Below are 27,965 nucleotides of genomic sequence, written 5' to 3'. Positions count from 1 at the left end.
TAATCCAGAGTCAATCTCCCCCAATAATGTTAGTTACACCGTTTCGAAGGTACTGTTTTCAAATATTTTAGGATTTCGTCAGCACCCGGACACTTTTAGAAGAGGTTACTGCAAATGCTGACAGGACTGGAGAGAAGATGCAGATGCCAATTTTGTATTTGTGGAAACCTCGCTGACAACATGACCACAAACTGAGCAAAGTGTTGGAGAGACTTCAGGAGGAATGACACTTAATGAAGACAAATGTGAATTTGCTGTAAAACCATGCCTAGCTTTTATGTCATATTGTCAGTCCCTAGGGCTTGGAATCAGACCCAAGCAAAGTCAAATACATCACCGACAAGTCCACATAGACAGACATCGCAAGGTTCAGATGATATTTGGACATTGTTATTTGCAAGAGAAAGTTCTCGCCAAGGATTCCAGAGCTCTCACAGCCCATGAAAGGGGCTCCTTAAGTTTCACTGCCAGTGGGCATACGGAGCATGCAGCAGCAGGCATTTGAGGAGCTGCATCAGTAGCTGAGCCCTACAGTTTAACAAAAGTTGCAGTGGAAGCTACTTCATTTAAACTTAAAAAGATTCTGTCACAGAGGCAACCGTCAGGTGAATGGTTTCTGACCGTCTTCATATTCTGCCACATGAGAAAAGTTGATTGTATTTATGCACAAATAGAGATTAACGTTCTGGCCCTTAACTGCGCGTGATAGGGAAGGACATTCTCATGAGCACCTATTTGCATAAGAAGGGAGACTTGCTCAGATCAGTGCTGCACAGAATACAAAAGGTGTCATTTTTGTGAATAGGATGAGTCCTTCTGGTGAGAATCATCTTTACCGAATTAACTGGTATATCATAAGAGAATGCATCTCGATTGCGTCAAATTTACTTTACTCTCAAAGAGCTCCAGGATTTCCATCCATCCATGTTCTGAACCGTTTATCTTTACTATGGTCGCTGGAGCCCATCCCGGCCATTTTTTCGGGCAATGGGAAAGGGACACCCTGAACTGGTTGCCAGCCAGTTGCAGGGGACACATGAACATACAACCATTCACACACTCATTCATACTTAAGGATAATTTGTACCCGCCAATCGACCTTCCATGCATGGTTTTGGAATGTGGGAGGAAATTGGAGTGCCCGGCAGACAAAACCCACGCAGGAATGGGGAAAAGGTGCAAACTCTTCACAGATGAGGCCGTTAGCTGGATCTCAACCCGAGGCCTCAGAATTGTGAGGTGGATGTTCTTAACAGTGTACCAGAATTTAGATAATTTTTTGGACTGTGAAAAATTTACAGATTAGCTTTTGTTAATTTATACAACACCTTCAAAGTATGTGCCAGAATCGTTTTTGTGTTGCTGTCAGCATTGAAACATTCAACTTTGTTAGTGCTGAGCAGTTTTTTAACAACTGTTTCCGTTTAATTATTGCCTGCTGTGAACACACCCTAAGGCCTTATGTACATGTTGGCCAAAGGTCAAAACATGCAGACTCACTTCATTTGGATGAATTTTTTGGGTGAGCATTGTTACATTTATGCCTTTACATGCAAAAAGTCATCCTAAGCAAGGGGCATTGCAATTTATTGACAATTTGCAACATCACACCAAAGAGTTTTTTCTTTATCCTGTTTTTTTAACAGATTACCCCATTGTCGTTGTTTTGACCGGTTGTAATATCCAAATAGATAAATATGAGTATGCTTGAATCTGCAATAAAAGTGGTGAATGTCGTTGTGTGAAAAGAAGGACTGGAATGTTGGAAAATTTGATCATGGTATTGAATCTTATCTTAATCTCAGTTTTAACTAGAGATAAACACTGTCTACTTGAACAAATAGCATGATAACAATTACTTCATTGTTTGTCACATAGTATAGCAACAGCTGAAAGGTTGCAACCGAAAAAATACAACTTCTAGAGTTGGACAACTGAAGTGCTGAAAGCTGAAATGAAACTATATTGTAAATGTTACAGGTCCCAGATCACCACATGGTACCACACAACAACATTGATTTAAAGTGGCCTAGGCCTCACCCAAAGGGTTTCGGTAAAATAGAGAAGTTTGTGCCGAAATGAGGCTGTGTGAACCATTCACTTATCTGATTTTATAAACAATAATTAATAAATAACATCCTCCATAAACAAGTCAAATATCCAATCAAAGTAACCATAAACAAAATAAATAATTTCCCTTTGTCAAGTTTCCCATTTGTTCATCTCGTGCATTTCTATCCTATTCCAGGTGTTCAATAAAATAACCGAAAGCTCTTTCAACCATCAACTCCAAAGTAACATGTGGATAAAAGGACACATTCTGTATCAGATAAGTTAAATGAACTGGCTACTTAGTAAACTCTCTTTTTACATAAATCTATCAAGGTATTTCAAATCTTAAAATTCAAAATAACTCATTCTCGTCATTTAAACGGCCAGAAATATTACTACACACATGCCAATACCTATAGTGTAAACCAATAGTCTAAACACCAATTTAACCTGTAAAATAAAGAAAGTTTGGGCTGAAATGGGGCTTTGTGAACCATTCTTCTTGAATCCGTTCCCTGATCTTATTCGGGCGGAAGTGACTCACGCTGAAAAGCACAAGGTAAACCGATACCTCACAAAGGTTCCTACTCCCATGACAACACACTGCAGCAATACTGTACATTTTCTTTTCAGCCATGTAGATACAAAAAAACAATTCTGGAGTGCAGTGTTTAGTACATTCCCCTATCACGCAAAAGCTTCCCAGTTTGAGACCGTGTGGAAACACATGTTGGCTTGGGAAGGGTACCAACAGGCTGTACTTGTCCAAGCAACACCACAGGAAATTATGCCCCTACGACTCTAGTGGTTAATCAACCAACTAGATAAATAAATAAAACAACATAAATTGTGTTTAATAATTTTCAAAATAATGTGTTTACATTCATCAAAATAATACAAAGTTCTCCCACTCATTTATGAGGGCATCACATAAAAAGGAGGGAACCAATTTTTCCCCATATCTAGGCTGCAAACACTGAAACAGTCCATTGATGTCATTGTTCCATAAGGAGTCACTACTATTTATGCAAAATGTTCACATTTTTTTTTTTAGACAAAGTGTTGTGATAAAGTTAAAACTTATATAAACTCTATGTTGTCAGAATTATTCAAATAAAAACACAAGCAATAAGGTAAATAAATTTATTAGCACTCCCGGTGGCCCATCGGCCACCACCTCTCGCCCCGGCCAGGGCTCCGGCCCCTCTGCTCGCCCCCGTGTGTCTAGTTAACTTCTTTCACACAGGAAACAAATAAATACACCGGAAATGCGACTTCAAAATAAAAGAGTACAAGACTGATAAACGTACAAAAGATGCAATTAGACTGATTATTGAAACGTTACTTCATGTGTGTGTGTGTGAAAGATTGTTTTTATATTTAGGAATATAAAAACAAGTTATATTCACACAGTGAATTCTGAGAAATGTTACAACCAAAACGACCAACCTATCAGTTGTGATGTTAAATTTGCAAGAAACAATAAGACTATCTATCTTTGAGTCTCAAATGGAGATCAAATTAAATTGCGTTTGCAATTTCTCATGGATGTAACGATAACAATGTTTGGGCTGTTCAAGTATCATGGGGTGACTAGTTTACTCTTGCAGTTTGACTTTGATTAGGAAAGTTTTTGCCTATATGTAACTTATAACTGACGTTATTTAGTTATACCAGCAAGAATTTGTCAACACCTTCATCAAAATACTTTACTTTTGTTTAAGATGAGCTTATTTATTTCGACAACCACTCCACAAATTTGTGTTTATAGCGTGTGGTTAATACAGAACATCAATTATCAAATTGCCCAAATTAATGCAGGAATCAATGACCATTTTTGATCATGTCCAAGTGTATAATTAAGACAACGAATTGACATTGTATCGTGTGTGTTTTTCCATAGACCAAAACCCAAAATATACTAAAGTTAATTCACTTTTTCATGACTGCTGATCAACTCTCTTTTGACAAACAATCCATAATGCTTTATGATCACCCACAGTGCCGCCTGTCATTGCAATAAGTCCAGCACTGATCAATGTAATCAAAGACCAACAATTGACTTTACCCTGTGTTCTGTTGGCTGGCAATCCGCTACCTAAGAGACAGTGGCTGCATAACTACGGTCTCGTAAGTGCTAAAAATATGACTAATGAAGATCCAATTTCATTTGCTCTTATGCATTCGCTATAAGCCAGATTTTTTTGCAGGTGACATCCGATGAATATATAACTGTAAGGAGTGATGGGAGTCTGCACATTGAGCGAGTTCAGCTGGATGATGCTGGTGACTACACTTGCTTGGCTGAGAGCGTTGTTGGTGCCACTAACCTTACCACAACTGTCGATGTCCATGGTAAGATATTTTAGAGAGGACTACAGCTGCAGTACAGAAGACACTCAAACAAACAGTGATATACAGGGTACAGAATAGGTGGTTTAAACATTGAATGGACGGAGGAACCCAAAGAAAACCAAGGCTATATGCCAGTATATGCAGCATGCAATATGTCACTATTTTTTTAACCTTTGCGAGCTGTGACTACAAAGTCAAGTCTCTTCTTCAGCAAATATTTTCAAAGCCATACTTAAGCAATGATAGTGGGGTCGAAAATGAAAAAAAGCCAAAACAAATATATCTGTGTTTATAAAACTTGTGTTAAAAATGGCCATCAGCAAATCAGGGAAAAAACAGATTGATACCAATGCTGATGCACTGACATCCCAGTTTTATTTAAAAGAATGAATAAAATACAATGGCCCCTCTACATACGAGCTACTCTAGTTACAAGAAAGTCAAGATATGAGATGTCTTTCCGTCATGGCTGCGGAGGTGGACCTGAAAGGATGAAAGGATGCTGTTTTGCTCAACAAAGGATGGTGTTTATTAACAAAAACTAGGAACAACAAATGAAATAAAACCAATTATTAAAAAAATGTGCAACATGTCCAAACCATAAACAAGAAACAAACTGGACATGGTGGCAGAAGACAGAATGGAAGTGGCAGTAAAATGGTGTCGGGTCAGGTCATTTGCATTTCCACTGCTGCGCCAGGTTTTTTGTTTGTTTGTTTGTTGGTTGTTTTTTGTTTGGATATTTTGTTAGTAGTTTAGTGTCCACTGTTTGTTACTTTGTTCCTTGCTTTTCTATTTTTGTCTATGTTTCTGGTTCGGATCATGTCATATTTGGTTTTGTTTGGATATTTTTTGTTTATTGACTTCTTACTTTGTTCCTTGTGTTTCAATTTCCGGTTTGATCTTTGTTTCTGGTTTGCATATTGTCAGGTTTGATTTTTTTTGGGGGACATGTTATTTATTTCGGGGCCCATTGTTTATTACTTCCTGGTGTTGACATCAAATTACTTTTTTTATTTTAAGGACCCTGCCTTAGTTCTTGCTTCCCTTTACACAAGCGAATCCACTTTCAAGAAAAATCATGCCTCATATGAAAGAAATCCAAGTTGCGAGACTTTAATTGCGTGACCACTAGAAGGTCGAGTGCTTGGGATGGCTTACTGTCAGCATCGACTCATCCTACTTAGCATGTGCAATTCCTGTCATACAGGTGTTGTGTTTAGTTTTGTTTTTTTTTTCATCACATTGCATCTCCTTTTTGTGTTTTTTATGACCATGGCCATGAGTTCTGGATAAGGGAATTAAATTGTTTCGTCTGAACTACAGCAGGAAATAATGAGAAAAGGGCATAACTCATCTCATCCCATCATCCGTACCGCTTATCCTCATTAGGGTCGCGGGGGTGCTGGAGCCCATCCCAGCCATCTCAGGGCAGTGGGCAGGGGACATAACTATTCTTTCCAAATAGAGAACCAACAATCATGACGAGATGGAAAAAGTTCTATTGTTGTGGATGCGCAACAAAGCTGACAGGAAATACCATCACTGAGAGCATCATCTTCTAGAATACGATGTCCGTGAACGGATTACTTGGTCTTCAGTTTTTTCTGATGGGGAAATTTGGTTCCAGATACAAGAATTTCTAGATAAGAGCTTGTTCTGGGAACAAATTAATCTCGTATGTAGAAGTGCCACTGTATATACGTAAAATATTGAAGCATAGTTCTTAGTGGTGTAATTTTAGAACTTTTGCAAAGTTTCTATTGCATTTACTAATCAGTTGTTATTTTTTCTTGTTTTTTTTACATTAACAGGTGAGACAATCCTGTTTGATAAGAGATAAGTACGACAGTTGAGCATAACAGTGAGAAGTGTAAGACTATGTTGGCCAGACAGTTTCCCATAAGTAAAGATAATCACCTAAGTAAATGTAAAAGCTAGTAACTTTTGTCTTTTGAGCAAAATTTATACATTTTCATATGTATTATCATTTGCTTCAAATTGTCAATAGATACTTGTATGTTGTCTGCTAGTGCAGAAAAATCAAACAGATTGGAATTATAACATTGGAAACAGGTGGGGATAAAGGAACACACATTACTTTTGCGAGTAAAACGTCCGTAGAGGAGGAAAGACATTCTGCAGATGGTTCTAAAATGCAACACATCCTGATAACTCATTAAGTTATGGTAATGACCTACTTTAATTTTGTTTATAGTGATTCCATCCATTCAGCACGGCCCTCAAGTGTTCAGCACTATTGAGGGGACACCCATCTCTCTGCCCTGTCGTGCCAGTGGGATACCTGCACCTGAGATCACCTGGTCTAAGGTCTCTATTCTTATGACATCATTGTCCCTTTTTGTTAGCAGAATCAATTTTGTTCAGCCGAATCACGAAGGGTAACACAAGCTCCTGTGTTGCCTACAGTGAGTGTCCAATATTTCAGGCTACAGTTGAAAAATTCCAGAGGTTATTTCGTGTCACATGCATGGAAGTTATTTTACGCTGCTGTTGGACTCTGGTATTTCAATATTCCTTAATGGTTAAACGCTTGTGAGGCCACTTATTTGTTTCCCATGTGCTGCACCATTAAACTAGCTGTGTGAACTTGCTTATACAGTCCATGTTATAATGACATTTGCTTGTCTGTGTGGTCCCTATAAATTGTTATCCAATAGAAGTGAACTGAAGGAACAAAAGATACGTTCCCCCACTACTGTGTGAACCCCAATCCCAAAACAGCAACCACAGTGACACATAAACCACTCTAACTTTATTTGTGTATTCCTTTGGTTGCATGACACAATTCAATTATTTTTTTTTATTTTATTCCTTTGGTTGCATGACACAACTGTTTGTGATCTTTTTTGTAGGGTGGGGAGCTTGTAAACTTGGGTGGTTCAGCCTTTTTGAACTCTGACGACAGCCTGCTGATTACCTCACCCTCTGGAAATGACACGGGAGAGTTCCTCTGCACAGCTGCCAATGCTGCTGGTCACACCTCGAGAAAAGTTCAGCTCACTGTCTACGGTAATGTTTGTATCAAAATGTCATAAATGTGTTATTCAGTGCAGTCAAAATTAAAGTTCCAATTCTAAATTCAAGCTTTAAAGCTTCTTTTACTCAAGTGTCACGGGAGTGACTCGATTTTGCTCTTTTCTCTAGCAATTAACAAAGAGGTGAAAACAGTCCCATTCCTCTGCAAAGAGTAGGGGGGAATGTGTAAGGTATACAGGTTTTTTGAATAGAAAGGTCAGGAGGGCCTTTAGTATTATTAACCAGTTGTATGCAATTGATTACACCGATGAAACAATTGTGGCCTTACATAGAAACTAGAGCAGTGGACCCAAACGCAGGAAGCAGAAAGCATGGCATGGTACTCAGTAGTATTCAATCACAAAACCATCAACAAAGTAGCAAACAAACAGTCAAAACAACAACAAAACTGTCTGAATCAGAAAACAAAAAGCAAACCTCAAAAACTAGGATAAACTGGAAAAGTAATGGCGGTATGGATGGTGATAGTGATGGTAGAAAACTAAGGTTACGGGTGCGTTCCAAAATGTCCCTATGAAGGCTCAGGATGATTCGGGACAGGTGTGTGGTGTTTGGACACATATTTCAATTCCAAACCCATTTTGCGCACCAGAACTTAACACAATGTGTAGTAAGCAGGAAGTACTTTCCCAATTCCCAGAAAATGATTGCTTTTCCTTCATCAAAGTAGAAGGTGGAGGAAAAATGTAAACAAGACAAAGTAATGGAATTTTACCTAATTTTCCAGTGATACTTTTCTATCTATGTCTTTTCTACCTCATTGTGAATGATTGGTCCGTCTCCTCAAAAAGGTTTCAAGAAAGCTGAAAGGCTGTTTACTATAAGTGTAATGATTTTTTTATGAAATACATTAAATAACTAGTACTTCATGTGGGGGAGCAAACCCCAACCCCCCAAAAACGGCCTAGAGAGGGATGGGCACACCAGAGGAAGGTGTGCCCCTATTACGGTGGTGGTTAAGTGATCCATGAACCTTGAATTAATACTTTCAAATTTTATCACTTTAATAACTATAAACAACTATCAAAAAATAATCATTTTGATATTCATAAATATATCAGCGCATCTGCACATATTTTATTGCTGATGCCGCACAGTTCTGAGGTCATAGGTTCGAATCCAGCTACCAGCCTTTTTCACATTCTAAAAATATCCATAGCAGGTTAATTGGTGATTCCAAATTGTCCCTGAGTATGTGTGAGCGTGTGAATGGTTGTTTGTCTCTGTGTGCCCTGCGACTGACTGACAACTGGTTCAGGGTGTTCCCTGCCCACTGCTCAGAGATAGCCCATAAGCGGTGGAGATAATGATAGATGGATAATTTCATTTCTAATTTGTTCAGTATCTTAAAAACATTGGGATCAATATATATGCTGTACACTATGAAATTGCTTTATTTTATTCATAGACACATTTTTGTTTTCATCCTTTGGTTTCACAGTCCGCCCAAAGTCCAATGGTGGTATTGCTCGTGGTACTTTTGGGTCAACAAGAACAACAGTAATAGAGGGTGAAGATGCAAATTTACCATGTGAAGTCCACAGTGTCCCTCCACCCTCTATCAGCTGGTCCAAGGGGAGGCAGCTTATCTCTCCTTATTCCCCTAGGTAAAAACTACATATATTTAACTTACAATATTAATGTTTTTTTTTTTATATCTTTTCCTAACATCTGTGTATATAATTGCTGTTCACATAAAATTATACGGCACCAATACACAAGGTAATTTCCTTTCTACTCCAGGCACAATCAGCTCCCTTCAGGGTCACTAAAAATCCTAGAGACCAAAGTGTCAGACAGTGGAATTTACATTTGTGTTGCATCCAACATTGCCGGCAACCTGACTCAATCTATTGAACTCAATGTGCAGGGTAAGTTCGCATGAACACAATCAACTATGATGATGACAAATAGTCATCATGTTATAATTTCAACATACAAGATATCTTATTTACAGAGTGCTGTGTTTCTAATTTATTTTTAATATCAGGTAGAAGAAAACAGCCTGAAAATGAGAACATATATTTTAATAGTTATTGAAGAAGAATAGTTGAGACTGTTATTAACTACAACATTTTTAAAGGTCCCCCGATAGTAGCAACACGTTGTGTTTATAAAGAATGGCTTTTAAAAGTGGTTTCTGTACTCTAAATTGATAAAAAATAAAATACCGCACCAGTGCCCAAAGACATACAAAGAGCCCTGACTTTTTAACTGCTACTGCGCCTATAAACGTGTCTCTTCCCCTCATTTTAGAATATTTTGATTCAAGACTCTACTGTTGTTTGTGTTTCGTTTTTTTTTAATTGTAAATAAATATGTGAAAGCCGCGGCAATGCACCTCTGAGCAGCGTACATGTTTAGCTAAAGCGAAAGAGTTTTGATCTTGAACTGCACCCATCAGTGCCACCGAGTATCCAGCCTGGTCCTAAGCTGATGAAGGTCCAGATGGATCATTTCGTCGAGCTCCCGTGTGTAGTACAAGGCATACCGAAGCCTACTCTTTCCTGGACAAAGGATGGCAAGACGTATCCAGTGTCACCTGCTGGCAGTCTTACCTTGGGCCCAGTGGGGCTGGATGATGAAGGAACATACACATGTACAGCATCCAACATTGCTGGCAGTGATCAAGCTCAAGTTGAACTCCTAATACAGGGTTGGTTTGAAATGCTGCTTTTATATCAGAACTTTTTTTGAAAAATGCTGCAGTTTTACCAGACTTTTCTTTTTCAGTTCCCCCAGTGGTAGAAGTATTGGAGCCCCCATTCAATAGTCCTTTACAGGAGAGAATTGCAAACCAGCGAATTGCCTTCCCCTGCCCTGCAAAAGGTACATCCCTGTAATCAATTACATGTGTTTTCATGATAAATAGACTATTTTCTTTGTTGAAAGTAGCTAATCCATGCTACTTTCAAGAATGTAGTCAAGTCATATTTATTTTTATGGCCATTAATTACAAAAAGTCTCAAAGGGCTGCACAGACCACCATTACAATATCCCCTGATCCAAAACCGACACAAGAAAAAGAGAAAAATTAGAAACCTTGAGAAGGGGTCGCTCATGAAGTAATCCCGATTCCAGGATAACCAGGCAGCAACGGATTGTGCTAAGTCATCAACAGACAATACACAATCAAAATATACATTAAATACCACCAGGCTGTACTTGCCCAAGACACACCTATGTCCCTGGTGGTTTAAAGATCCAACCAACCAACCAATAGATAATAACATAATGCAAAAGTCCAGTGGCACCTAATTTCGGATGGTACACTGAAATTAACTCCCTGTGTCTCTAAAACGTTTGAAGATCTTGTGATTCGTCCCCTCTGTACGTCATTGCCGAGTTATGGACTAGTGTTTTTGCAGCAATATCTGCTTACTATGTTGTCTGCTATCCTGGATCTTTTGCTGCTGGCAATTGCGTCCATTCCTTTATATATCGCTCCTATTGATTCACTTACAACTTTATTATTTTGGGGTTGGCGTTTTTATTTGTGTGGCACCTTCACGGTATACATTTAGGCGACATATGTCTAGGTTTACTGAACAAAGAAGCCATTCTGCATTTTATACAATTTCAGCACAATAACTTTGATCCTTTTATTGCTGGCGCAGGCTTTCCCAAGCCAGTGATTCGGTGGTCACGTAACGGCCAGGAGCTTACAGGTAATGAGCCAGGTGTGTCTATCCTGGAGGATGGAACACTTTTGATTCTGGCATCTCTGTCACCACTGGACGACGGGGAATATGTCTGCGCTGCTGCTAATGATGCCGGCTCTACAGAAAGGAAGTACCAGCTTAAAGTCAATGGTGACTGATACAATTCATGTTTTCAGAACTTTTAAAGCTCTTTCTTAGTCTAAATGAATGATATGTTTGACAGTGCCCCCAACACTCCATGACAGGGATGCACCAGACAGCATATCTGTAGTTCAAAGCAAGCCCACCAACTTGCTCTGCGATATAACAGGAAGCCCTACGCCAATTATCACTTGGTACAAAGATGGAGTTCTTGTAAGTAAAATTTAATTGTCAGACATCAAGTGCCATATTTCACATTGTGTTTGAGCTTTATAGGAGCTTGATATAAAATTGTATTTAGGTTTAGACATAGCAAATTAGATAAAAGCAATTTTTGATTCATTTATTTTTAAAGCAGAGCAATAGGATTTTTTAGTTGTATAAATGACTTGCTTTACTTAGACAAGTATAGGTAAATAATGACCTGCCATTCTGTCATTTTAAAATAAAATCTTCTGTTCAATAATTTCATGTGCTTTTCAATAGGTAGAGGCTAGTAACAGCATTCAGATTACCGATCAAGGGAAAATGTTAAGACTACTGAAGGCAGTCACAGCAGATACTGGCAACTACACTTGTAAAGCCATCAATATTGCCGGAAACACAGAAAAAGACTTCTTTGTGAATGTATTGGGTAAGTGAAAGCACTAATGACGAATGATGAAGTATATTAGGAAATAAAGTACCTATGATCATTTTTGTGTGCGTGTGTGATGCACCATGTCATTTGAATTAGGAAGATAACATCTATCTTAAAATATCTCTTTGTGGTCTTTTAGTTTCGTGGTTGATGCTGTGTGATAGTTTGAAATAAATACATAAAGCCCCAGTGTGTAATATTTGATCATTAGATGGAACTGTTTTGTCTAATGTAAAAGCCAGTGCCACAGAGCACAGCGTAGCAGCAAGATGTCAGAACAATATGGCGGCAACTACCTAGTAGGAATTCTACAATGTAAAAGAAACATTTTCTCAACATATGATAATTAAAATTAACATTGATATGTTAGTTCATATATTTCTACCACGTATTTAACTCAATGTTTTTGTTTTTTTACTGAATGAAAGTTTTTTGTACCACAGGGCGGCACTAAATATTACACACTGTCTCTTTATAAAAAAAATCTAAAAATACTGTCCCATTGGCAATGTTTTTTAAGTACACTAGATCTTATTTGAGCATGTCTTCTTATTGTTTATATTTTAGTTCAAGAAAACTGTTTTAATTTAGTGAAATTATTTTCCTGCTGCCAATTGTTATCCATAAGAAAAATTTTAAGGGTTATTTTCTAATTTCACTGGAAAGGGAGGTAATAAATAATAACGATAGTACCGGTAATCGTATTGTAATGAATATAATACCACGCAACAAGAAAATACCATTTTTAAATACTTAGAACTAGAAACATGAGTAAAAACATACCAGAATTCCAAAGATAGTCACTCAGATGATACAAAAGAGCTTTTTTTTCATCAAAAAGGCTTTTAAATTGAGGGTTACTTTGATAAATATTTTACAGGGTTACATTTCTAAAAAGAAGATTGAGGAACACTTCTTTAAATAAATCTCCTAGGTCCAAATGATTACCTTCTAAAGTTCATTATAGAACTTTGAATATATTACCATTAACGCCTGTTTTCTGTGTCCCAGTCCCACCAACCATTGCAGGCTCTGATTCTCCCCAAGATATCTCTGGAATTCTCCAACAGGAGATCAGGTTGGAGTGCCAAGTGGAAGGAAAGCCATTCCCCATGATTCAGTGGTACAAGGATCGCAAGTTAGTACCAACTAATGCATTGATATTGAAAGGAAATAAAGTCATTCTTAATTATCTATTTATTTACTTATACTATGTCATATTCGGTATTTCCAGAGCTGTATTTCTTGGAGGTCCAAACTTGGAAGTCATGGATGAAGGTCGAGTTTTAAGAATAAAGAGTGCTCATCTAGGGGATAAGGCTAGGTATCAATGTAGCGCCATGAATGCAGCTGGAAAACAGTCCAAGGACTTTAATCTTAATGTGTACGGTGAGTGAAAAAAATAATTTAAAAAATGAGAGAATTAAAAAGGTAGTTTAAATCCAGGGAATGACTGACAAAACATTTTGGACACTTTGAGACAACATCTGACATGGCTTTCTTCCTTGTTTTTTAAGTCCCCCCATTCATCAGAGGTGGTAACCAAACCACAGACGTTACCGCCCTTCTGGACACAGTTGTCACACTTGAGTGTGAGGCACGAGGAGTACCATTCCCTGTAATCACCTGGTACCGAAAAGGAGCGCCCATCCTGTCCAGCCGCCAGTCTCAGTACGTAGAGAATGGTCGCTACCTGAAAATCCCTCGTGTGCAGGTGTCAGATGCCGGCCAGTATACCTGCAAGGTCACCAGTGTGTCAGGAACTGCTGAAAAAAGCTTTGAGCTTGATGTCTACTGTAAGAAATATTTCATTACTAACAGTATTTTTGCAGTGTGAGTGTAAAGGTAACCTAAGAATGAATCTACACTTTTGTATATCAAAACTGCTGTGGAAATAGAATCATGTGAGATCTTTTTCTGCATTCTCTCTTTCTCCCCCACCCTCAGTGCCTCCTTCCATAGCAGGGGGACAGAGTGTATCTTCTGAACGAAAGGTGGTTCTCAGCAAGCCTCTCTCCTTAGAATGTGAGGCTGCAGGCAACCCCATCCCTTCCCTTACTTGGCTTAAGGATGGAGTTCCAGTCCAAGATGGTAACAGTGTCCGAGTGCTTGACCAAGGGAGAAAACTTGAAATCTTATCAGCCACAGTGTCCGACTCAGGACGCTATGTTTGTGTGGCAACGAGCATTGCTGGGGAGACCGAAGTCATGTATGACGTCAGTGTTTTAGGTATGCATTAACGTATGGTTTCAGAGGTGGATTTTCAAGTGATTTTAAAAGCAAGTAGAGTATTTCTTGAAGTGACACCACTGTCGCAGATGAAACAACGATTTGCAAAGATCATGCTCAAACGACCACATTACCCATCTGTCTTCTGTACTTCAAAAGAATAGAAACTTGTTCTCCCATTGAAGTATTACTTGAACATATTTAAATCTGTCATATCTTATGTAATGGTTCTTGCTAGCAAGGTTACACAAAAGTAACATTAGTAAAAGGTAAAAGACATTCTAATACAGGGGTTTCCAACGTGGTGCTGTCCTGAGTTTCAATTCGTCCTCTCTCACTCTTTCTCGCTTTCTGTCTCTCAGTTGGTAAGTCGGCAAGTACCTTTAATGAAGGCACGCCCCCCCAAAAAACATCAACGAATTTAAAATACTCTATACCTTTAAAATCAAACTGTTTTCAATTTGTTCTCTCTCTCTCTCTCTCTCTCTCTCTCTCTCTCTCTCTCTCTCTCTCTCTCTCTCTCTCTCTCTCTCTCTCTCTCTCTCTTTCTCTCTTTCTCTCTCTCTCTCTTTCTCTCTCTCTCTTTCTCTCTCTTTCTCTCTCTCTCTTTCTCTCTATGTCAGTCGGTAGGTCGGCAAGTTGCCCTTACAATATTGCCGATTTGTTGGTTTGATGGTAAAAAAGCAATTTACTTGAAATAGACAAAAAATGCTTTTTTTGCTTTTTCCTTCAGATTCTACAACTTAGTACTGTTTAGCTTAGATTTGAGTGCCTTATACAACTCCATTATCTCCCCTTAGTGCCACCTTTAATTGATGAAGCAGATGTAATGACTGACAGCACAGTAATAATCAACAGCCCTTTGGAGCTGGAATGCCATGTCACAGGGTCACCTGAACCTACCATCAAGTAAGACCTTATCTTTGTCCTGTTACACAGAATTACCAAAGTTATTGAAACGATCTTCATCTTTAGATGGTATAAAGATGGGGAAGCAGTCAGACACGGTGATGGTCTGCGACTTGCAGCCAACAGGCGCCGTCTAATTATTCCGCGTGTTCAGGTCTCTGACACAGGCCACTTTCAATGTGTTGCCACCAATGAAGGAGGAGAGCACAAGAAAGACATAAATGTGTTAGTGCAAGGTAATGGTTTCTTTCAAATGATGTTGACATCCCATGTAAATTATTCTATTTTAAATACAAGCTGCAAAAAATCTTCAAGTGAATACACATATTTTCTTTATTGCTTGCTTTATTCAACTGCAATTTTACCAACCATTCCTCTGTTTTACAAAAAACACAATGACTCTCCCCTTTGAACTCTTCCAGTTCCTCCATTGATTCGTTCAACTGGGAATGCTGAGCGTGCAGTTGTTCTGCACAAAGCAGTTAGACTGGAGTGCATCTCCAATGGAATCCCTGCTCCCACAATCACCTGGCTTAAAGATGGGCAACCTGTTGACGCATCACAGGAGCATTTTAAGGTTGAATGATTATTTGAGTCTTATTTAAAAACATAAAAAAATGTATGTGTATTTTATATAAGATACAAAATAAGAGATATAAAATAGGTAATTTACTTTTTTCGCGGACCAGATGTTTTCAGTGCTAGAAATTTCCAGCAATTTTACTGATTTTTCAAGGTCAAGAGAAGATTGCATGTTAGGGTTGTATAGACATACTACCAAATGAAAGATTGGACCTTTGTCTCTCTCCCGGAAAAAAAATCCTATTTTCACTTTTTTAGTTATCCACAATACAAAATCTACAGGTTTTAATTCAGTTCCACGATTGGTAGCAAACTGTAGAGATAAGGCAAAAAAAAAAAAAAAAAAAAAAAGTATATCTACCAAATTAATGATTACCTTCGCTATTTTTTTAGCGCAAGGGTGGGCAAGCGGTTTGAGTCGCATTGGGTTAAAACATATGGTCGAGGGTTCGGGCCTGGGAGAAATTTCCGTTCATATTTGATAATAAATAGAGTCTCTTTTGTTATTTTTTTTTAAACTCTCATGATTAAAACAAAACATTATATTAGGTCCTTGCTTTTAAGCACTAAATTGCTCCACTTATTCCAATCATAGAAGCGACTTTAGGGAAAATCAATGTCAATATCGTGCAAGACTTGGATTTTTCAGACAGGAATTTACTGTTTACAGCACTGATAGGTTATTATTAGTTATCTGAAACAACTATAAATATTGATTGCTTCTGACATATCTTTTTATTACATTAGCTAGAGTCAGCAGGCAGAGTACTAAGGATCACAGAGACAAGACAAGAAGATGCCGGGAAATACACATGCCTGGCCACAAATGCTGCTGGTGAAGCTCAAAAAAGCATACGGCTGAATGTTCATGGTAACAGAACACTTAAGCGTGGATACCCCCACATTTCGTTTTTAGTCATGCATTTGTTTTTACGCATGTGTTAGAATGTTTTTTTGTACAGTTATTAACACTGTACGTATCTGTTGGTTTTATAGTGCCCCCTAGCTTCTCTGGGGAGATTGTCAACCAGACCATCTTGTCAGGTTTCTCCACTGCGCTTGAGTGCAAGGCCACGGGCAGTCCAGTACCTGGTGAGACCAACAAAAACTCTGTTGTATTTTGTTTTAGTTCAAAGGCAATGTTCTTACTGACCTATGCTGTAACTTTGGCCTTTCCATTAAAGTAGCAGCAGAAAATTGATCTCAGATGACTCCCAGTGGGTGACTTTTTTCTATCCCATTGGCAATTCTTTATGTGCGCTGGAGCGTGCTCTGAACAGATAAGCACAAACATTCCAGGATAATTGAGGACATTTTGGGGAGGTGTTTGTAATAACGGTCTGTTCCAGATCTACCGGGGTCTGTAAAATAATAAAATGTAAAAACATTATACGGAGGATATTCTGCACACTTTCAGATCTATATATGTTTTTAAAACTATTATTTTTGTCAGTTTTTACCTTTCAAAATGATTGTCTTTTAAGATTATACACAGTACACTTACTGACTTTAGAGTAGTCGACAAAAAAAAACATATTGTTCAATAAATATTGACTTCAACCATAATATGTGTTTGTAAGTATTGTCTGGGCTAAATAAAAATTGAATTGAACTTTGAAGTAATAAATTGCGATTCTTTACAAAAGTAGACACTAAAATATATATAAATAAAACACTGGGGAAATAGTAATTGGGAAATTTTACACAACATTCAAAGTAGGGATGGGTGAGTACAGGTGTAGATATCAGACTGATACCCTCACTATAGGGAATACAAATTACAATTAGAACTGCCATGAATTTGATGCATTTTTATGGGCATGTACGATTTTACGATATGTAGAGGTCTCTGTATTATATTTTGAGGGAGATAACATTAAAAGATGTGTCAATGGTAGTAATGGCCAAGTATCAATTTCATATGATTTAATGCTGTAGTTAATGATACCAGCCTTTTAAAATGTTCTTGGCATTCACAACGGTGAGCAAATACCTGTATCAGCTTCACTCTAGTGGCCATTTAGTATTCAAGAACTATAAATGACATTAATATTAAATTGCAATTAAGTAAATGCAATATTTAAGACAAATATTATGTTGGAGTAAATATATGTATATTTAAAAATAACTTTTTACAGTTGGAATTGAATTTTAAATACAAGTAGTTTAAATTATAAGTATAGATACTACTCAAAAGTTGAGAATCTGTATCGGCATCTGATAAGTTTATGGTTACCCAAAATAAGCAGAGAAGACATCAATGAATTTTGGACTTGCAAGAACAGGGGAGGACTTTACAAAAACCCCTCACAATGCCAAATTACAAATCTTGTCTAAATCTTAACTACAGTACTTGTATGTGGCTGAACCGATTTTCATTAAATTTACACAGTTACACATTTACAAAGGCCTCTGTGAGATTCAATAGCTAGGTTTTGTGTCAAGAAACCATAAAAATATCAGCAGAATTGATAAACATTTGCTTTTGTGTAGTCTGCTTTCGTGGTCTCTAACACCCTCTTTCGGCCTAATTGTGTGCTGCAGCTCCCGACCACGGGCCACTTCAACGAGCCAAATCCAATCTTCTATCAGCTCGACAATGCCGAGCCATTTTGCTTGTCTCTTCTAAAAGCTCTCCCCTGAGCACTTTCTTTTATCAAATCTCCTTGGTTTACAAAAAGCAGTCGCCCCCTGAAGGGTTAGGAAATAAAAGAACATTATCAGCTGATAGTGACAATGAAATATACAGTGCATAATAGTCAAAATAACAAACAACAGTGAGGAATAATAGTGTAAATAACAAACTAGCGTCCTATGCGCTCTCCTTTGCAGGTGTCCAATATTAAAAACTGGAACAGGCGGAATGAACATGTCAGTGTCAGTCAAAGAAAAAAAATACTATGGAACATTGCTCGTACTTTACATTTTGCCTAAAAACTATTTGTATTTGTATTGATCCAGAAATAAAATGACTGAATTAACATGATCTTTTACCGATTTTCACTCAGTGCTAAGTAAATATGAGTACCGTACTGTACCTCACTAGTATAAAATTACCTTGTCACTTACAATATAATCACCTCCTAATACCCACACAAGCTTCTTTGTGTCACAGCAATAACATGGTACAAAGATGGTGGACTTTTGACAAGTGCAGCTGGGGTGACCATCCTGCAACGTGGCCAGGTGTTGGAGATCGAAACAGCTCAGCTATCTGATGCAGGCCTTTACAAATGTGTAGCTGTCAACTTGGCTGGAGTTGATGAGATGTTCCACAGGTTGCACGTGTTCGGTCTGTTTTAATTCCTTTCTGATTTTTGCTATTTACTGTTTACTGATGTCTTGTATCTGTCTGGTTTCTCCCTGTTTAAAGCAGGGTGAATGTCAGACTGCTTTTATGACTCTGTACTTTAAATCTATGATTTGCTTTTCTGGTGCAGTACCTCCGGTTATATCGAGCCGTGGTGGCACAGTTACAGTAGTGGTGAATGAAGCTAGCAAACTGGAATGTGAAGCTACTGGAGTGCCCTTACCTAATCTCACCTGGCTCAAAGATGGAAGCCCTGTGACAAGTGCATCTCATGGCATACAGGTTATTCATTTTAAATAGGTCGTTCTATATAAACAAAAAATATTGCTTGACACAACTTGCATTCAATTTTATCCGCCCTATTCTTACAGACACACTCACACTGTGTCTTGCTCTTAGGTATTGTCCAATGGTAATGTGTTATCCCTGAGCAGTGCACAGGTGGGTGACATGGGCCGCTACACCTGTGTTGCTGTCAACGCTGGAGGAGAGCAACAGCGGGATTATGATTTAAGAGTGTATGGTGAGTATGTCATTGGTTTTTCAATGTCTTCTTCACCCAAAGAATTACAAAGGTTCAGAGAAAACGTCAAAGCCATGGCATCAAATGGAGGTTTTTGTGGCGTAACTAGCACCATTCTGCTTGCTTAAATGTTCAGAGTCACACTAGAATAAAGTACCTGAAAAAAGTACATTGACTGAAAGGGGCTTTAAATGTTCTGTTTTTGTTTTTGGCTCATTATTTTGGCTCAGCACAAAAACAAATCAACCAGTATTTAACACGAGGAAAGAACAAAATATTTGCACACAGCTTTACAACACAATGACATTATATTTTAAATGTATGAGGATCATACGTCCAAAGTAGAGGTAAGATCTTGGGCCCGGGCCTGAACCTGACCTGAACCACTGGGCATGCACCTACTTTTACTCAAGGAATAATTTAGATAAAGAAAATACATACCAAACTATCAGTTTAACTTCAACCTTTTTTTTTTAATGAACAATTTGCCTGTAACATCGGATTGCATTTTGTAATCCACCAAAGTGACAGATAGCACTGGTAGCATATAACAAGGGTCTTGAAAAGCACAGGTTGAGAAGGAGTGTGTCCAGGATGAGCTAAGCTTTTAATAAACATTGTCAGCTTCCTGCAGCGAGTTTAACATTATGGCGTGTACAACTCCAATCAAAGGGGATATCACTTTGGCAACACAAAAGGCAGTTTACATGGAAGTTACTCATGTGTGCATGTTCTTGCAATGCCTGTTTTAACAGTCTGTGAAAGCAAACATCTAGAATGTGTGTGTTTCCTTTGAAAGATCAAGGATATCATGTTCAAAGAAATAAAGATAGCCAGATTTTCAATTGTAATTGCCAGCATGCCCTCAGCAGCTCTCCACCACAGGCCAAATACTGAGTTGAGGGTTGATTTGCATCCTATTTCATAAATTTATAGACGGAGAAAATTGCCTTGCAGTCATTTTTTTTCAATCAGTCCATATTTAAACAAACAAGTAGTTAAAGAAAACATAATAAGAATCTTATTGAAAATATCATGGTTCGTGATAGTTCCAACATGCAGGGTTGCTGAAAATAAGGCAGGCATGCACAAATAAGGATTGTGTTTATTAGCAAAAACCAGGTACAAAGTAACAAACAAATTATCAATAGAAGGAAAAAAACTGACACGCCAAACAACTTTGAGTTAAAAGGCGGTGGGCATCCTTCACTTTGGTGCATTACCGCCACTTATCATTACGGATATTTGTCTCATACAAACTCATACACCCCAATTCCACTAACTTACTCCATTGACCCTCTCTTCTCTACCAAACTCCCCAAACACTATTTATAAGCCCTGTAAAATTGTAAAAGTATTTTTTGTTGAGAACTGTTACTCATCTCCAACAATCCTTAATGACATTTCCTTTACTTCACCATTTTTCATCTTCTCGCTCTGCATTTCATACGTCCGGAACTCTGTTATGACATGCTTTACTGATTCTTCCTTCTGATATTCTTCACACAATTTTGTGTTTCCTGATCAGTTTAAAGTTTTGTTTAAAGCACTGTGCCCAATCCTTTGTCTGTGCACCACAATCTCTTCTGTTTTTGCCAAGAACCCTTGCCATTCCAACATTTTGTTGAATTTTATACATGTGTCTTCATCTGCTCTCTCTATCCTACATGTTCTGCTATATATGATCCATTTAGTTTCTGCCTTACAAATGCTTATTTGCATTTCAACCCTTTTAGCTCTCAGTTCCTTTTTTTTGCCAGCTTGTACAAATACAACCCCCCTTTTCCCCGTAATTCCTGTGAACGGTGTTCAGAACTTGGTATAGAATGTCCTGCCCACTGATGGAATCAAATGATGCAACACATTCAATAACTTAAGCAGAATCTGAACGTATTACTGTCCTTTAATGTGTTTCTATTTCCACCCACTTCAACCTACACTGACACGGGAGTGTACACACCGAGCCCATTACTTACACAAATCTTGTTTCACTTGTGACCGGAATTTTTGGCACATCTGTATACACCTGCACAAAGTTTCAATATTCTTGGCTTATTAAGTAGCTGAATGCATTTATTGCCTCAGCAGTACCCCGTCCTGTTCTTAACTGCAACTAAAAAAGATCAGAAACTAGAGACACATGTAATAACGGGACAAACAAGAAACACCTGGACAAACAACATAAGGACAAGAGAGCTGATAGGCTAACACCAGGGAGGGGAAGGACAAACACAGTGTCACACAGTGCTAGTTGACAAGACAGTGTCAAAAAAGGGGGAAAAACACGAAATACTTAACAAAAAGATAGATAGATAGATAGATAGATAGATAGATAGATAGATAGATAGATAGATAGATAGATAGATAGATAGATAGATAGATAGATAGATAGATAGATAGATAGATAGATAGATAGATAGATAGATAGATAGATAGATAGATAGATAGATAGATAGATAGATAGATAGATAGATAGATAGATAGATAGATAGATAGATAGATAGATAGATAGATAGATAGATAGATAGATACTTTATTCATCCCTGAAGGGAAATTCACATTTCCAGCAGCATCCCTTCGCTGAGAACAATACAATAATAAAACAAAAAGAATACAAAATACAAATACCCAGTGTTACGTGCAAATGCCCACTGTAGCGTGTTATATAGAATAACTAAATAGTGCTACACAGAATACATATTGTAATAAGAAGGAAACCAGAACATAACAGTAAAAGCAGTAAGTCAAATGACAAACTGTGAGAACATAGATACACAATTAAAGTCCTATATCTAAGATTATGTTGTTCCTTTGCTGGGAAAGACTCCCGTAAAACTGTGTCACTAATGAGGATATGCAGTACAGAAATAGAAGGGAATTCCTGATACAGGATGTTGGATCATGTATGATTGCTGAGAGAAGTTCCATATGCATACTTGTCAACCCTGAGTGACTAAAAGGGTTTTGAAAGTCCTTCAGTTGTTTCCTTGTCCCCATCTTGTTTTAACTAAATCGTTTATGTCAATAATTCCGATCAGGACTTACCAGGATTTTTTTAAAACCCATTCTTGTTTTGCTTTGTTGAACATTCGCATATACTTCAATGACTTGATGACACCTTTGTACTCATTGCTCCTTTTCTCATGAACCTTTTGCAAAATGTAGATCAACCAGTTGTTTTGCTCTTCTTACCTGCTTATTCTGCCCTATGTCCAAATCCAAGGGTACACACTGAAATCAACACATGTACTATACATGCAAAATCTCACATGAATTATATGTAGAATGGTCAAAAATACTTTCTAGACTTAAACCCATCTGGAGGGACAACAACATAGAAGTGAAATAAAAGATCAGACTCATGCAAACGCTGGCTGCTTCCATTTTCCACCACGCTCAGAAGACATGGACTCTCACAGCAAAACTGGAAAAGATAATCCAGGCCATGGAGATGTGATGCTACAGGAAACTAGGCATCATTACTTTGCCCATAAGTCAAACTAAACAGTGCACAACACTATTAGAGAGAACATTGGACCATAGGAAGAACTGTTAAAAACTGCGCAGATAGAAACTTCAGTGGTATGGTCACGTCACAATATCATCAGGACTGGCCAAGATGACTCTCAAGGGAAGAGTCCAAGAGGCAGGAGGAGAGAAAGACTGAGAAGAACTGGGCCGACAACATTAAGGAAGTCTTCATTGGTGCCCCGAAGACCCATGCGGTTAAAGGATCCGTGAACCGTGAATTATTGCACACTCAAATATCAGTGTTTGTCTGCAATGAGATATATGTATATGACTGCAATTTTATATATAGGTAAAAAAAATTATATATATATATATATATATATATATATATATATATATATATATATATATATATATATATATATATATATATATATATATATATATATATATATATATATATATATATATATATATATATATATATATATATATATATATATATGTATATATATATATATATATGTATATATATATATATATATATATATATATATATATATATATATATAAATGTATATATATATGTACTCGTATATAAATCTGGATTTGCATGTGTTTGCTGTAATTATGACTCTCCCTCAATAGTTTTATAAAGAGCTGGGTAAAGATTTATAATGTTCTAAATTTGTCAATATTAAATTTCATTAAGTTAACATGTGAATCCAAAAAATTCCTAAATTAATTTGTTGGTGAGTAATTGTGCCTTTTTACTCACAAGACAGAAATGACATGCACCTGTATCCTCCCCAGTACCGCCCAATATCAAGGGTGAAGAAATGAATGCCACTGTGATGCTTGGTAGTCCTGTAGAGCTGCACTGTCTCAGTGATGCCATTCCCCCTCCATCTTTATTGTGGCGCAAAGATGGTCGACCACTGTTCAGGAAACCTAGTCTGAATCTCTCATCAGATGGGAGTTTGCTCACGGTAGGTAAAAATAGTTACTTTCTTCAATATTTAGTTAAATACTGTAACCATGTTGATGTCATTTAAAGATGACAGTAAATATTCAGGGGCCTGGACTCAAAGCCTTTAATCATCTTACTAAGTGTGCAGCACAGGACAGTGGTTATCTGCTTTCCTACTTTATACTTCTGAAGTTCTGAGTTACAATCTCAACTACGTGGGATAATTTATTTGCATATACTGGTTGCATGCACTTTGAAGATATTTTGGGTTTTTGGGAACAGTTTAGTTGGCTTATGCAACCCACTCCAGGATATGTACACCAATAGGTTCTTCAAGGAGCTAACCAAACTGTGAAATTGAAATATAGCACTTCAATAAAACATTTATATCAACACAATAGTTACAGAATAGTGTGTCAAAATTAAAATAAAGACCAAATGGATGATCCTTTCATTTAAGTTTTTCTCAATGGGAAAAATTCAGATGGGGTCTAGTCACAGTCAAAGTCAGAGTCAAGGGAATTCCAGAAATGAAAAATACTACCCTAGGATCACAGGTGGTGAACGGTGGTAGGGTTCTATCCTCCGAGTGGGTAGCTTGCCATCAATGTTGACTTCAGGATCAATCAGAGCCAGCTCCCAGGCAAATATAGTATGGTATTACCAGCACATACTGTACCATCAGGTGATGTGGCCTTTGTGGTGAGTGAAGTCTCTTTCTCACTGGCAAGCAAGCTGGACAGGCTGGCAAACTCTTGTATTAGGAAGTGGCTGGGGCTGCCAAGATGCCTCTCAGATGTGGGCCTATTTGGTTGGAACATACTCCAACTGCCGCTGCATTCTATCAGCCTAGGATACAAGGAGAAGGCCCGGATGGTTCTGGATTTGAGAGAGTCTTCCGATCATCTTGTTAGATCAGCGGACACCAAAGTTCAAATAGGAAGGAGGTAGAAGGCAGAAGAAGAGGTCGACCAGTCAATCGGCTGGTTAAAGCATCGCGAAGTTGTCGACAGGAGCGACGTGCCCCTCTTCTGGTCAAAGGCTTCCAAGCGGGAGACGAAAGAGATGACGGAAGTGATAAGGTCTAAGCAGGAACGCCATACCATCAAAGCGGTTTCCCAGAGCAGACAGGACATCTGGACAACATGGGAAGGGGTCATAGAAAGACCTTTGTCGTGGCGCGACCTGTAGAAGATCCCTCAGCTTTCTGATCCAGGCAACCTTCAACACACTACCCTACCCCCAAAATCTACATCTGTGGTTTGGCTCTGATGTGATCTGCCCCCTTTGTAGTACCATCAATGCTAGACTTCAGCATATCCTCTCAAGCTGGAAGATGGCACTTTCCCAAGGTTGCTACAGGTGGCAACATGAGGCCGTCCTAAAGAAGCTGGCAAAGGTAGTCGAAGGTTGCAGACAGGAAGCAAACAGTCGACCCGCTCCTCCATCAAATCACCTCATCCAGTTTACAAGGGCTGGCGACAACGTTCGCAAAAACACCAATGCCCCTCGCCCGTTACACTCTGGAAGGCTCCTCTCGCCCCCAGTCGAATGGAGAAAGAAAGGTGACCTCAAAAGGCAGTTGCAGTTCCCCAGGGAGATCGCCGAAACATCATTGCGGCCAGACATTGTGCTGTGGTCTGTAGCCAGCAACATTTATTTATTCAGTACATGGGATGTTAAGAAAGGTTACTAAAAGGTTTAAAATGTTATTTTGAAAATCAAATCATTTGTATTTTATTTTGAATTGAATTGAATTGAATTAGTAGGGTCTTCGTTGTCATTGATAACAACATAGTGAACATTGTTTAAAATAAGAATGTAATAATAACTAGGCAAAATATTTACAACGTAGTGCTTAGAGACTGGCCTAAGTTATAATGAAAGATCAATGAAAAATAACGCATTGTCACAACAGTGTAATGTATAATAGCAAACATTTAGCAGCAAGAAAAATTCCCAAATAAATCCCAAGATATACATTTTTCAGTCTTGTATGCAATAAACTGTCATTTTAAGAGACTTCTCTTTCTGTTTACTGGGATAAAAAAATACATGTTAGGGCTGCAATCTTATTACCTTTCCTATGTATGTCTAGAAAGTACACGTTCTGAATTTGTGGTAAGTTGAATTAAGCTTTTCTGTTAATTTGTTTGCTAGATTCACAAAACACAGGTACAGGATTCAGGCAGGTACACCTGTGAAGCCACAAACATTGCTGGCAAGACAGAAAAGAACTACAATGTAAATGTGTGGGGTAAGTTCTTACTTTATGTGATAGGAAAATGCATTAAAAGAACCAAAACATTAAACTAACTAATATAAACCTAGTTCAGGGGTTGCTAACCTTTTTAAAACTGAAAGCTACCTATTATTACTGTTTGGCCAGTTCTAGTTGACAAATTTCTTGGATAATCACAATGACCTTTACTGGGAGCTTTTTTTCAGAACCTGTTCGTGGGCTACTGAGGGGAACCACGTTGGAGACCCCTGAACTAGTTGAATGAATTTAGTGCAAAACAAATAATCACCATTATGATAAATATTACATTTAGAGTGCATTACTGAGGTCCTTCTTTTTCTTTTCTTGGGTAACTCATCCCTTTTTTAGTGTCTCCGAGTATTCGAGGCTCAGAAGAAGTTTCACCAGACAACGTGATTGAAGGAAGTCTCATCACACTGGTGTGTGAATCCAGTGGAATACCACCTCCCATTCTAAGATGGAAAAAGGATGGTAGATACAAGATACAAAACATGTTTTGTGTATAGTCATTGACTAAACTAAGCACTAATGAGAATGGGGTCTTTAGGTGCAATGCTCCAGTCCGATGAGCGGCTCAGAGTTTTGTCAGGAGGTCGTCAGCTGCAGATATCTAATGCTGAGAGGGCGGACGCGGGTTCTTATGTCTGTACGGCTTCCAGTGCAGCCGGCAGCGCATCCAAGGAATACAGCCTGCAGGTTTATGGTTCGTACAATACTAACTGACCTTTTTCATCGCTTTATTTCTTCAGTCAAGACAAATGAATATGCATTTAATTGAGATTCTTCGTGTTATGTCTTATGATCCAATAAAATAATGATTTAAATATGGAAAACATACTTAGTTTTATGGTACTGAGGCAAAAAGTCAGTGTTCTGCAGTCAGGGGAGGCATGTTAGGCCATGCCTCACCTAGCATCATGGAAATATAATATAAGACAAAAATAAATGGTTATATTTATTCAGCGTTAAAGTTTTTTTTCATTTACCTTCACCATTTTTGGATTTTGTCTTTCAAAATTGCATAATTTTAAGATCATATTATATTTTAATACCAAGAGTATGTATGACTGTGATGAAGGTCTGCAGATGGAGAGTGAGGCGCACAATTCTATTGCCGTATGGCAGAGGGTCATAGTGAGAATTATCGATGGAACTAACCAACTACCAACAATTCAAGACATCCAGTAATTATTTTCTTGTTGCATGGACTTTTTTTCATAATGAGGATTAACAATTTTTCTTCAAAAGGAGCAGCACACAGATTTTCATTTATAAGTAAATGTGTTTTATGCATATCACTCACAAACGTTTCAGATCATTAAAACAATTTTAATATCACACATAGACATCCCAAGAAAATACAAAATGCAGTTTTAAAATGGTAATTCAGTTTATTATGCACACAAAAAAAATCAAAACTTATCTGGCCCTATGTGGCCCGAATATAATAGAGAGTCTAATAGAGAGTTGGGCCATCCTTTGACAGTGTTATCAATATCAAACATTTACGATAATTGGGAATGAGACTTTTACAAGGCTGTGGAGGAATTTTGGCCCACTCTTGTTTGCAAAATTGTATTAAATCTGCCATATTGGAGGGTTTTCTAGCATGAACAGCTGCCTGTTTAAGGTCACTCTAAAATATCTCACTTTAATTTAAATACGAAATAAGACTTTAACTTGGCCACTCCAGAACTTGAGCCAATGAGAGGTGGACTTGCTGGGTTTTTGTCCTGCTGCATGATACAAGAGCGCTTGAGTTTAAAGGTACAAACTGTTGGGTGGACGTTTTCCTTCA

The 27,965-nt window shown here is 38.0% G+C and overlaps 1 protein-coding gene across 3 annotated transcripts in view; it reads left to right on the top strand.

The window, feature by feature from the left end:
• Positions 1-27,965, top strand: part of hmcn1 (hemicentin 1) — a 151,337-nt gene that overhangs the window by 57,387 nt on the left and 65,985 nt on the right. For 2 of the 3 annotated variants that reach the window (XM_088349495.1, XM_088349494.1), the window contains exons 18-44: positions 4,055-4,182; positions 4,263-4,407; positions 6,626-6,738; positions 7,284-7,440; positions 8,909-9,074; positions 9,211-9,338; positions 9,872-10,123; positions 10,201-10,296; positions 11,085-11,279; positions 11,353-11,487; positions 11,761-11,904; positions 12,922-13,048; positions 13,145-13,299; positions 13,428-13,706; positions 13,858-14,139; positions 14,940-15,048; positions 15,115-15,284; positions 15,471-15,625; positions 16,378-16,501; positions 16,627-16,722; positions 18,746-18,922; positions 19,071-19,222; positions 19,340-19,463; positions 23,748-23,923; positions 26,065-26,161; positions 26,516-26,638; positions 26,715-26,870. In XM_088349495.1, coding sequence (XP_088205621.1) covers positions 4,055-4,182; positions 4,263-4,407; positions 6,626-6,738; positions 7,284-7,440; positions 8,909-9,074; positions 9,211-9,338; positions 9,872-10,123; positions 10,201-10,296; positions 11,085-11,279; positions 11,353-11,487; positions 11,761-11,904; positions 12,922-13,048; positions 13,145-13,299; positions 13,428-13,706; positions 13,858-14,139; positions 14,940-15,048; positions 15,115-15,284; positions 15,471-15,625; positions 16,378-16,501; positions 16,627-16,722; positions 18,746-18,922; positions 19,071-19,222; positions 19,340-19,463; positions 23,748-23,923; positions 26,065-26,161; positions 26,516-26,638; positions 26,715-26,870 — 4,161 coding nt within the window. Of the gene's footprint in view, positions 1-4,054; positions 4,183-4,262; positions 4,408-6,625; positions 6,739-7,283; positions 7,441-8,908; positions 9,075-9,210; positions 9,339-9,871; positions 10,124-10,200; positions 10,297-11,084; positions 11,280-11,352; positions 11,488-11,756; positions 11,905-12,921; positions 13,049-13,144; positions 13,300-13,427; positions 13,707-13,857; positions 14,140-14,939; positions 15,049-15,114; positions 15,285-15,470; positions 15,626-16,377; positions 16,502-16,626; positions 16,723-18,745; positions 18,923-19,070; positions 19,223-19,339; positions 19,464-23,747; positions 23,924-26,064; positions 26,162-26,515; positions 26,639-26,714; positions 26,871-27,965 lie in introns of all 3 variants that reach the window. The other variant, XM_088349493.1, reaches the window with a different exon arrangement.

Source organism: Urocampus carinirostris, chromosome 12, assembly GCF_059441175.1.
Source record: "Urocampus carinirostris isolate Australia breed hairy pipefish chromosome 12, RoL_Ucar_1.0, whole genome shotgun sequence".
NCBI lineage: Eukaryota > Metazoa > Chordata > Actinopteri > Syngnathiformes > Syngnathidae > Urocampus > Urocampus carinirostris.
The sequence above is the reverse complement of the archived record's forward strand: the minus strand, read 5'-3'. Positions and strand labels throughout refer to the sequence as shown.